We start from the raw sequence: 12,642 nt of genomic DNA, 5'->3' as shown, positions 1-12,642 counted from the left end.
GTTTTTTTTTTTTTTTTTTTTTAATGTTTATGTTTGAAAGACAGAACATGAGAAGCAGAGAGAGGGAGACACAGAATCTGAAACATTCCCCAGGCTCTGAGCTGTCAGCGTAAGAACCTGGTGCGGGACTCGAACTCATGAACCATGAGATCATGACCTGAGCCAAAGTTGGGTACTTAACCAACTGAGCCACCCAAGTGCCCCTGTACAGTTAAAATTTTAGTATATATGCTGCTGAAGTGAGCACAAGTATGAAATTTTTGTTTTATTTTTTTTCCATAAAGCATTAATAACATTTTAATAAGAAAAAAATCTTAGTCTTATGTTTCTATTCTAAGACACTCAAAACTAGTTTTTCCCTGCCTGTCCTTTTTAACTGCAACTTTATTCATAACATGTAATAAAGGCCAGTTTAAAGATTTTAAAAAAAAAAAAAAAGCTTAAACCTTTTTAAAGAAAGAATAAACAGGCTAGCTAAAAGGTACTCAGTACATACTTTCCTTATAACAAACACGCTAATATTTATGTAGTGTTTAACTATACAAATGTATACGATACACATATGTTCACAAAGGAAACACTAGGCTCAGAACAGATTGGAAAAAGACATGTTATTCACATTGATTACAGTAACTTTCAAAATGATTTTAACATTGAAACAGCACTTAGTTTACAAAAAAGTGACACACACAAAATATTATGTACATACATATTTGTATATGTATGAAGTCAGTAAGAACTATGGTTCCTGTAAAATACTAATTAGCCATGTACTAGTATATAAACGTGAAGTCCTGACATTGTATTCATTTTTAGGAAATAAAAGAAAATCCCAAACAATTTTTGTTATTGTTGAAAGTCAGGTATGCTCATAAGTAACTTAGCTATGGCTACTGTCACCAAGTACGGCTGTATTTCAATTGAGAAGACAAGTGGATACAAAGCTGGTGAACTGGGGACTGGCACAGGTAGAACTGTACTGGTTCTAAGAGAAGGCTGAAGACATGAAATCCCCCATCTCCATAACTCACATTTCTGCCCCAGGATTACCCTCCCCCAAAGGATTCACAAAATTCCAGTGCCCAAAAGGAATGCTACTGCTGCAAGGTAAAAGAATTTCCCCCAGAATTCTTTGATGTTGGCCTATAGGAAAATACTAAGTATGCATTTGGCTAAATAAAGCAGTCACCCATCCAAAAACTGTGTTACTAGAAAGTACTCCTTTAAATGGAGCCAGATTTAAATCTTAGCTCTGTAAAAATTGAGCGATTGTAGCAGCAAATATGAAATTACAGAAACAAAACCACAGTTTTATTTAAAAATTCATTTCTGTGACATCAAAACTGTTTTCTTTCTTATAATGTTTCCTGTAATCAGATATCAGTTTTTTCTAAAGGATAAAAATTTTAAAGCCTGTTTCATTCTATATACCAATTAAAAATTACATAAAGTTGTTAAAACTTAAATAGGAAATGGATCCTAAGAATTCTGTTAACAAGATTTCACAATTCTTTACAAAGAGAACATGTATAAATTAAATCGGAATATATCAAATTCTTGGATTCAAAAAGTCTATTTTAAGTTAAAAAAAGTATTAATGTAATTCCAGTCATACTCATGGGAAATTTTTGGTAACTGATCAAAATAATTTTCAGACTTATTTGAAATAGGAATATTAAGAGATTGAAGATAAATGCTGATCTGCCAGATTTTTAAAATAAATTGTGAAGCACCACTAATTAGTGTGGTTCTCACATGAAATTAAGCAGACTTTAAGAATGTAATTTATTGGGGCGCCTGGGTGGCTCAGTCGGTTGGGCGGCGGGCTTCGGCTCAGGTCATGATTTCACAGTTCGTGGGTTTGAGCCCCATGTCAGGTTTTGTGCTGACAGCTAGGTGGGAGACTGGAGCCTGTTTCAGATTGTGTCTCCCTCTCTATCTGACCCTCCCATGCTTATGCTGCCTCTCTCAGAAATAAATAAAATGTTACCAAAAATTTAAGAAACAAAAAAAAGGATTTAAAAAACGAATGAAATTTATAACCTTAAATAGATAACTATTTTCTATATAACTATGTATTACAATGAAACATGGTAAGACTAAAGGAAATAATTATTTCTTAAAAGGTATCAGTAATTAATAAATATGGAAAGAGATTAGCTTTGATTCTGCTCTCCACCCACATACATTGCTGTATAATAAACTCCAGAATTGAAAAGGCATAACATGTATGGATGAATATGCCTGTATGTATGCATTAATCACACCATTGAACATTTTTGAGAAAAGAGCATTACTTCTTTGGAGATAATCCTGAGTTATAGAATAATTAAAGATATGTCACAATGGAAAAAGATCAACAAATTTTGATTATTATAGATGCTTACAGCAGTCCTTGATCAAAAGGCTCAAACTGATATAGATATTTATTTATATAGATATTAATAGATATTATTTATATAGATATTAGATATATAGATAATATAGATATTAAAGATATTTTGGGGGCTTTTGGGTGGCTCAGCTGTTTGAGCTTCAGATTTTGGCTCAGGTCATGATCTCGCTGTGGCCCACAACAGACTCTCTGCTGACAGTTCAGAGCCTGGAGCCTGCCTCAGATTCTGTGTCTGCCCCTCTCTCTACCCCTCCCTTGCTCATGTTTGTACGCTCTCGCGCACTCGCTCTCTCTCAAAAAATTAGCATAAATTATTTAAAAATAAAATGAAGATATTGCATTAAAATTTTTTCAATGTTTATTTATTTTCGATTGAGAGAGAAATAGAGAGGGGGAGACATAGGGAGACACCGAATCCAAAGCAGGCTCCAGGCTCTGAGCTGTCAGCACAGAGCTCGACGCAGGGCTCAAACCCACGAACTGTGAGATTGTGACCTGAGCCTAAGTCAGCCTCCTGCTCAACTGAGCCACCCAGGCATGTACCCCCCCCTTTTAAATTTTTTTTAATGTTCATTCCGTTTTGAGAGAGATTGAAGATACTTTAAAGAATTCGAGATCTTGTCAATTGCAATAACATGGCTACACCCAGAGGTCTTATATTAGTGAAATCAATTAGAGAAAGGACAAGTACTGTACTTAAACAAAACAACAAACTCTTAAATACAGAGAACAAGCTCTTGGTTGCCAGAGGGGTGTGGATGCTGGGAATGGGAGGCAATAGGTGAAAGGGATTAAGAACTATAGGGGCGCCTGGGTGGCTTAGTCGGTTAAGCGTCCGACTTTCGCTTAGGTCATGATCTCGCGGTTCGTGGGTTCGAGCCCTGCGTCGGGCTCTGTGCTGACTGCCAGCTCAGAGCCTGGAGCCTGTTTCAGTCTGTGACTCCCTCTCTCTCTGACCCTCCCCTGCTCACGCTGTCTCTCTCTCTCTCCTAGAAATAAATAAAACATTAAAAAAAAGCTAAAAAAAAAAAGTATAAACTTCCAGTGATAAAATTTAAAATTAACAGAGTTGCAAAGTACAGCATAGGGAATATAGTCAATAACGTAATGACATTGTATGGTGACTGTACCTATCGTGCACACCTGAAAATAATGGAACATTGTCGGTTACACTTAATAAATTATAAAGATTTTAAATGTCTTTAATACTTGAAAATATAAAGCACTGGGAATAATCCTTAGAGTAACTTGTTAATGGATAATGGTATTGTTTGGATTCTTTAGACCATTTTATTTTGTTACTTAGTTTATAGCTAAACATCTCTTGTATTTTGGCTTAACAGAATTATGCCAGTAGGTAGCTGAGCGTTCTTTGGTTGAGAGAGATTTTAAATATGAATACCTTAGTTTTAGTCAAAGAAGTAAAATGAAAGGGGTCATTTTTCTTGGTTAAATGAACAAAAATCTAAAATTTCCTAGGCACTTGTCCCTGAGGAAAGTATCAAATGATAAAAGTTATATTAAATGAGTTCTTTAATATAAGCTCATAAAAAAACAATAAAAATGTCGAGTTTCTTCCTGTCATTGAGATAATATATAAAAAGTCCCATAGCTCCATTTCTTACCTTTTTCCATGCATTTAATAGACTCATGTAGCTATTAAAAATAATTTTTTGAAGGAAAGGGGATGCTAAGCAGAGAAAAAGTTTACAATTCTGAATTTAGTATATATAGTTAACTGAAAAAGATGCATGGAAGGTGTACAAAGTAAAGAGATTCCTTTAAATATGGCAGGTTCAGGGGCTTCTGGGTGGCTCAGTCGGTGAAGCTTCTGACTTTGGCTCAGGTCATGATATCATGGTTCATGGGTTTGAGCCCCGCGTCAGGCTCTGTGCTGACAGGTAGCTCAGATCCTGGAGCCTGTCTTCGGATTCTGTGTCTCCCTCTCTGACCCTCCTCTGCTCATGCACACGCGCTCTCTGTCTCTGTCTCTCTCTCTCTGTCTCTCAAAAGTAAATAAAACATNCGAAATGTTTCGGTAATTCTCATCTTCAGTGACTTCTGTTTGGGGGGGGGGGATTTTAAAGTTTGATATTTAAAAAATTACCAACAAATTTTTCAATGTACTTTTTACTCTGTGTCTGTCTGTGTTCATGATGTAATTTTTTAAATGTCATCTTCTCTTTGCAGAGTGAAATGGTAAAGGAGCTCGATGGCCATGTACTCAAATGTGTGAAAGACCAGAATGGAAACCATGTTGTACAAAAATGTATTGAATGTGTTCAACCACAGTCACTCCAGTTCATCATTGATGCTTTCAAAGGACAAGTAAGATTTATTTTTGTCTTCTGATTAGCAGGGCATTCTTGTAGCATTGGAGTGTTAACACGTTGTTTCCTAACTCCCGAGAGTGTAACACCCAGTACTGTCATACAGAAATAGGAGACCAATCTAAATGCGCAGTGATTTCTGCCTCTTTCATAGAGTGTGTCAATAGATATCTTCATAGTTTTTGAAAATGAAAAATGTGGAAATATCAGTTCAATTGTATTACTTTGTTTTTTGTGTTTTTAATTTTAATGTTTGTTTTTGAGAGAGAGTACAAGCAGAGGAGGGTCAGAGAGAGAGGGAGACACAGAATTCAAAGCAGGCTCCAGGCTCCAGGCTATCAGCACAGAGCCTGATGCGGGGCTCAAACTTGGAAACTGTGATTTCATGACCTGAGCCGAAGTTGGACAGTTAACTGACTGAGCCACCCAGGCACCATCAATTGTATTACTTTGGGATCACAACTGTTAGAATTAGAAACTAACAGTCTTTTCCAAATTTTCGGGGAGAAGTAAAGGAGGGAAGACGACTTAAAAGTGTATAGTAAAACACAGAAAATAAGTATTAATTAGTAACTAATACATATTAATTAACAGCTGTTATCAACATTGGGCATTGCCTTCAGTCTGCAGCCTGTTTTCATTGTCACATGCCCTCCATCTTGTGGTTAACTTCCTTTTGATCAAAATATCTGTTAGCTCCTAAATTGAGCACTTCACTGTCCAGTCCTTGCCAGTAGGATGGTAGTCATATTAAAGGTGACTCCCCACCCTTGTATTTTAAATTAATTACCCTGTCATCAAAAGCCTGTCTGCCTCATAGAACTTTGCAGAAATGTCAGATAAAGTGAATGTATTTTTTCTAATTGTTTTAAGGTGTTTGTGCTTTCAACTCATCCTTATGGCTGCAGAGTAATCCAGCGCATCCTGGAGCATTGCACTGCAGAGCAGACTTTACCTATCTTAGAGGAACTCCACCAACATACAGAGCAGTTGGTACAGGTATAAACTCCTTAATAGCTTTAAATGTTTATGTATTTCTGACAGTGGTTCAGAATAAAGGGAAATGTAATTTATTCCCAAATTATACACTGTAAAAACACAGAGTAATACAGAAGCTTGGTGTATTCTCCTGACTATATACTAACGGACATTTAGACAAACAATTAACATCATTTTAAAGAATAATCATTATTCTTAAGGGATGACTTAAGGAAAGTAATTTTTAAATATCTGTACTTAGGATCAGTATGGCAATTACGTTATTCAGCATGTCCTGGAACATGGTCGACCTGAAGACAAAAGCAAAATTGTTTCTGAAATCAGAGGAAAAGTCTTAGCCCTGAGTCAACACAAATTTGCCAGGTATTGTTAATATTTTTCTAACTCCAAGGGTCAGTTCTTTTAACTCTTTGGCTTTTATTAGTAAACAAATACATGTAGTATATAGTATTTGAATAATCTTTATTTTAGTAGAGGGACAAAGCACATACAGATGGTTTTTTATTCTTGAAGACTCTATATGACAAATTGGTCTGCCCATGTATATTCCATTTTTTGAAGTCGGTATGCAAAAAATGATTGGTCTCTCAACCCTATAAATGCAGATTCATATAGTGCTTGTTAATCAGAGTCTCCGACCTTACTAATGACCTAGTTTCCTCTTTTTTGAATTGTAATTTTAGTTTTAAGAGGTATGTAATTAAGCTGGAGAATATCCAGTAGGGGTTTCTCAAGAATACTAATTCCTTTTTTTTTTTTAAAGTAAAATGTATGAAAATTACAAGGGAATACCATCTTCACTTTTATGTTTTCTGATGTGTTGAGCAAGTTCTTTCAAAAACAAGGATATTTTGCTATAAAGGAAACAGTAACGAAAATTTTTTATGTATGTACTTTAATTTTTAGCAATGTAGTAGAAAAATGTGTTACTCATGCCTCCCGTGCTGAGAGAGCTTTACTGATTGATGAAGTTTGCTGCCAGAATGATGGTGCTCACAGTGCCTTATACACCATGATGAAGGACCAGTATGCCAATTATGTGGTTCAGAAGATGATTGATATGGCTGAACCTGCCCAGAGAAAGATAATCATGCATAAGGTAACATAGCTTATAGCACTTAAAATAGATGATTCAGTTTATGTGACTTTCAGGCTACAATTTTAACTTCCTAGGTTCTCATTTCCTCATGTTGTAACTGGAGAAAAAAACTAAAATCAATAGATAACCTTTGACAAATGTAGGTATCGCGTGCCCTTTTATTAAATTCTTAAACTAATCTCAATAAAATCACATTTATTATCTGTTTAACCTGCCTTTAGCATTGCTCATCCCCTTCTTATTCAGATCAGTTTTATTTGCCCCATGACACATGGGTTGAACATTGATTTTAAAATCTAATTAGGGGCGCCTGGGTGGCTTAGTCGGTTAAGTGTCCGCTTAGGTCATGATCTCGCAGTTCGTGGGTTCGAGCCCCGCATCGGGCTCTGTGCTGACAGCCAGCTCAGAGCCTGGAGCCTATTTCAGAGTCTGTGTCTCCCCCTCTCTCTGACCGTCCCCTGCTCATGCTGTCTCTCTCTGTCTCCTAGAAATAAATAAAAATATTTAAAAAATAAATAAATAAAAATAAAATCTAAGTTTTGTCACTAACCTAATGCATTTTTCTAAAGAGGATTTATTTGGGTTTTTTATTTTTTTAAGTAGTTTTCTCTCTTATTCTTCTCCCTAGAATCTAGCAATTCTTTAAAAATTCATCCATTTTCATAGGAAAACTGTTAAAATGAACACTGGAAGAAGGGTTCTGTGTGGCTTAGTCAGTTGAGCATCTAACTCTTGATTTTGGCTCAGGTGATGATCTCATGGTTCATGGGATCAAGCCCCGCATTGGGCTCTGTGCTGACAGCATAGAGCCTGCTTGGGATTCTCTCTCTCCCTCTCACGGTCCCCTGGTTGCGTATATGCTCACTCACTCCAAAGAAACCTTAAAATACTGGAAGAAACACTAAATACTCCATGTTTTTCAAAAATTTTATTCAGGAGACAAATACATAACCTCTTTGGACCTCCTGTCATAGAGAAATAGATCATAAATTTTTGTTTACCTTTTAAAAATTTAATATTTCTGCTTAAAAGTATATACATAGTTCAAAATTGTCAGTCTTCTTTTTAACAATTACATTATTTAACCAGTGTCATATTTATGACATTTAGATTGTTTCAGTTTTTTAACTGTCATTAGCAGTGTTGTATGTGAACGTCTTTGTGTGATTAACTGTTTTCTAGGATAAATTCCTACAAAATGTGGAATTGCGGGGGCAAAGCATATAAACATTTTACATGTTGATAGACACTGCCAGGTTGCTTTAAAAGAAACTGTGCATGTTTGCACATCTATCTAAGATATAAGAAGAATGTCTGTTTTGCCATCATCTCATTAATACCAGCTGTTATTTATAAATTTTTTCCAGTCTGGGTGGAAGATAATGATACTCTAATGAATAGTTTCATTTGCATTTTAAAAACTATTAATGGGATTGTGAACAGTTTAAAGTTACACATCACACATCTGATTGCTCATTCATGTCTTTTGATCTATTTTCTATTGAATTTATGCCTCAGATTTGAGCTGGAAGATTCTGCCTTCATCAGCTTTTTAAGAACTCAGTAATTCACTAGTGATGCTTCCCTGCTATCTTTGGAGCCCTTTCCACTGTTGGCATATGTAATAGTTCAGAAGTACTGGTTTGTTTATTCGTTGGGCACTTAAAAAAAAATTTTTTTTTAATGTTTTATTTCTGAGAGAGAGGGTGGGGGAGGGTCATAGAGAGAGAGATACAGAATCTGAAACAGGCTCCAGGCTCTGAGCTGGCTGTCGGCACAGAGCCTGACACAGGGCTCCAACCCACAAACCGTGAGATCATGACCTGAGCCAGAGTCAGACGTTTAACCAACTGAGCCACCCAGGTGCCCCTCATTGTTCAGTTTTGAGAGTAGAATTGGAGATCTTGAGTAGCATGAATGGCTTTCAGAACAACTTTCTTTAAAGGATTTGAGTATTAAAGTTTCAGTTATTCTAAGTCACCCAGATTTAGGAGCGCTCTTTTAAGAAGAAACCAGAAACCAAAATAACTTAGATTTAATAAGCAGATTATTTGTTTTTCAGATTCGACCTCACATTACTACTTTGCGCAAATACACATATGGGAAGCATATACTGGCAAAGTTGGAAAAATATTATTTGAAAAACAGCCCAGATCTAGGGCCTATTGGAGGACCACCAAATGGAATGTTGTAAAGGAAAAAGAGATAGAAGATGATGTAACCATGTGAAAAGAATGTTTCTTTTGTGAATTATCAAAACACAACTCAACTATGAATCTTCAAATTTTTTTTTAAAGCAAAACTATTTATTGACTTTATTCATCCATTTGTAAATTTTTTAAGGTTCTTGTGTATATTTGGGGGGTGGGGGTGGTGAATTATAAATTATATTCAGCCCTGAGTGGAGACCTATCAGATTGGATTGCTGGCAAAGCACAGAATGCCTGTATATGATGTAACTATCAAAAAAAGCTGTCACATATTTTGTAAATTTTTACCTTGTAAAGTCACAAAAAATAGTTTTTAAAGGAAAAAGTACAGTATTCTTTTAATAAACTGGCTTGCAGTCTGGTAGGTCTACGGACCCCATAGCACAACAGGTTTATAGAGATGTATATAGAAATATAGTCCTTATTTTTTTTTGTCCTTTGTGTGAAGTGTTTTATAACCGATTAACAATCAACTGCATAAATATTAGTATTTTAAAAAGAAAGTTAAGTTGTATTTTGGTAATTCACAAACTATCATGCAAATAAAATCTCGGCAAGTAAGACAAGAATTTAATGATTTGAGATGAAAGAACTATCATTATTTACAGTGGATATGATTTTAATACAAATACTGCCCTAAAACGTCTCTGGCAATGTACAGAAGTATTGTATATACTCACATATGTAATTGTTGTACGAGGTAGGAAAAAAAAAATCATGGTGACACTTCCATTCAGTTAAGTGCACTAAATGAAAAGTTAAGTCCCATTTTAACTTTTCAGTTTGGTTTGCAATCTGAGAAAGAGTGGAAATTTGTATATTGTTTTGCTTATAGAATTACAAGGACATGTTGAGGAAGTGTTGAGCTTTATTTTGCCTTTTTTAGTAGACTTTGCAAAAGTAGGAACCAGATAGAGGTGAAAAGGGGCCACTGAAAAGTGAAATTTGATAGCTCAACATTTAAGCATGACTACATATTCAGATAGCTTTTTTTGCTTCCTATAAATATATGCATTGTGTGTGTAGTAATAGATGTAAGTTTACACTTTAAAAGCAAATCTTGTTTCAATGTTTATTATAAAAGCCTTATGCTAATTTAGTAGTGATGCTTTCCTTTGTTGTACAGGTGTACATTTGTAAACCTTCATGCTGTAAATGGAATTTGTTTTATCTCTTTGGGAAACATTTGCATTTTAGTGTACATTTATGTCCCTGCCCTCTTTGACCTGGCATATAGTGTTGTATAATGTAAATTTATTTCTCCAAATCGAGAGTGATTTTTTAAAAATTTTTTATCTTTATATGGTTTCAGAAGTATGAACCAGCTTTCTTTTTATTATTGTGGGAAACATTTTCTTTTATAACATAGTTGTTGACTCTGTTAATATGGACATACTAGGATTTGGATCACTTTCAAGAAGTCAGGGTATTGTGCATAATAGAAAGTATTGGACTGAGATATTTGGTTACCATGGAGGCCAATGCTTTTTCCATCTTATTAAATGTGATGTGACTTTTTTCTTTGTACAGAAGAGTACTGTATTTTTGAATAGCCTATTCCCAAGTAAGAGCAAATCTGTATGATAACATTTTTTTCTCTGGACATAGGACATAACAGTAACATGATGTACATTTACAAGCGGCCTTATGTACATTTCCCAACAATCTTTTTAAGGCAAAATTGTGACCATATGTGTATAATTAAAATCGTTTTTAATCCTTTGCCTATGAAAATATTTTGGAAAAAACTTGCTTTGTATATTCAGTTTCTGAAAGATAAAGAAAGTGCTTTGTATTTTGTTGAAGTCAGTATTTTGTATAAAATCATTTATGTTGACCCACTTATGTTTAGTGCTGAAAACTAATGAACCATGCTATCTCTCGATTGAACATGTAAGGGATTTTTTTAGTAGAAGTCTGTAGAAGAAAAGCATTCTTCTGAGCACAATATTGAATATAAAGGTTTTATCACTTAGCTGTTCATATCATGAACCTAAAAATAATGGTGTAAAAGTTTGGGGTGCCAGGAATACTTTTTCATGTTTGACTTTGAGTTATTCTTGTTTTGTAACCCAGCATTCCATGTTGAGTCCATGAAATCCAGCCACGTGTCACTGTCCTCTCTCTTAGCCCTGCTGGTCATCAGCATCTCCCAGTCAACAGTGGCAGTGCTCCCCCCCCCCCCCCCCCATATGAAGCTGCTGTCTTCCTGTCCTACTTTGTTTTGCCAGCCTCAGAGTGTCTTGGCCCCGTGTTGAACTTCTGCTCCCAGTATCCACTCACTGTCATGAGCTGATCATAATCCAAGTTGTCCTTGTTGGAGACTGATAGTGACTTTCCAGGATTTGCACAGTTGAATTCCTGGCTTTCCTTTGTCCTGCAAATTTAGAAAGTCCTGGGGATAGCTGGGAAGCTGAACCTTCCTCTTGGGGTTTTGATGTTCCCATGTATCCCAGTGTTGACAACCCAATCTTCCCAATACTTCGGGGCCTATTCTCGAAAATATTTTTTGTTATAGATTTTTACACTCTGCCGTTTTGGTGCCCCCCTCTCCAATTCCACCATTTAATAAGTTGGTGTGGAGTTTTGCCAAACTCTGAAAATAACATTTCACAATAAAGAAACTTTAATTGGGCAGAACCACTTATACTTCACTCTTGAGTGTCTCCTTTTGATATGGATTGTTTCTGGACCAGTTTGTCTAAGTCCTGGCTCTTCTTGGTTCATATGAAATAATGTTATCTTCACTTTGTATATTATGTATAAATTAGAAAATGAAAAATGTGTGAATAACATTGTATGAAATAAACCTGGTCTTGTGTTTTTCTCTAGATAAAATACCCTTCTGTACCTCAATTATAATTCAGATAGCCCATTCAAGTTTACTTTGATTTAAGGAAAAGAAAATATTTTTATCACATGGATGATAATATGGGGCTACTGATTACTCTGATGGTGTTCCTGTCTTTCAATTAGTATTCAGGATCTCTGATAACATAGAGCAATTACACACTTAATAGGATGAAACTTTTAGCCTGTTTACTTGATAAAATGATACTTCTTCAAGGTTGTTTTGAGGATTAAATTAAACCACTTATCTTTACCTATAGATGTTTGTTTCCTTTCCACATGAACTTTTAGAAACAGTGTTGTCTAAAGGAGAAGTACAGTTTGGGTTCAGCCATGGATTTGAAATTACCTCATGATTCATAAACCTTGTGAACTTGGGTGTGTTAACATATCTAAAGCTTAATGCCACATCTATACAATGGGTAAATGATTTTAAGAATTGAGAATATCTTAGATACATAGAATCCAGTTCTCAACTAATACTGATATTGTTCCCATTTACTTTTTCCTTCTATCACTATTTTTTTTTTAAGCCATAGAGATAACTTGATAGAATAGAAATTGGAGATCTACATAAAACTACATGGGAAGCGGAATTTTCATCATACACATGGTGCCAGGTTTAATTTTGTCTTCGTATGGTTCTGTTCTGAGCTGAAAGCAACCTTTCTGGAATTGTTGACCTATCCCACATATTAGTGTTGACTTTAAAAGACCTTCGAAGAAATAAATATTAACATCCTCCCACACTAGCTTAGT

General features: G+C 35.3%; 1 protein-coding gene across 7 annotated transcripts in view; it reads left to right on the top strand.

The window, feature by feature from the left end:
* The window catches only part of PUM2 (pumilio RNA binding family member 2), a 97,383-nt gene extending 85,241 nt beyond the window's left edge, over nt 1–12,142 (top strand). For all 7 annotated transcript variants that reach the window (XM_077751064.1, XM_077751067.1, XM_077751066.1 and 4 more), the window contains 5 exons: nt 4,586–4,723; nt 5,599–5,724; nt 5,966–6,087; nt 6,631–6,823; nt 8,886–12,142. In XM_077751064.1, coding sequence (XP_077607190.1) covers nt 4,586–4,723; nt 5,599–5,724; nt 5,966–6,087; nt 6,631–6,823; nt 8,886–9,017 — 711 coding nt within the window. In that variant the 3' untranslated portion in view covers nt 9,018–12,142. The remainder of the gene's footprint in view (nt 1–4,585; nt 4,724–5,598; nt 5,725–5,965; nt 6,088–6,630; nt 6,824–8,885) is intronic.
* Nucleotides 12,143–12,642: the final 500 nt, after the last annotated feature.

This window comes from Crocuta crocuta, unplaced genomic scaffold (genome assembly GCF_008692635.1).
Source record: "Crocuta crocuta isolate KB4526 unplaced genomic scaffold, BGI_CrCroc_1.0 scaffold129, whole genome shotgun sequence".
Classification (NCBI taxonomy): Eukaryota; Metazoa; Chordata; class Mammalia; order Carnivora; family Hyaenidae; genus Crocuta; species Crocuta crocuta.
The sequence above is the reverse complement of the archived record's forward strand: the minus strand, read 5'-3'. Positions and strand labels throughout refer to the sequence as shown.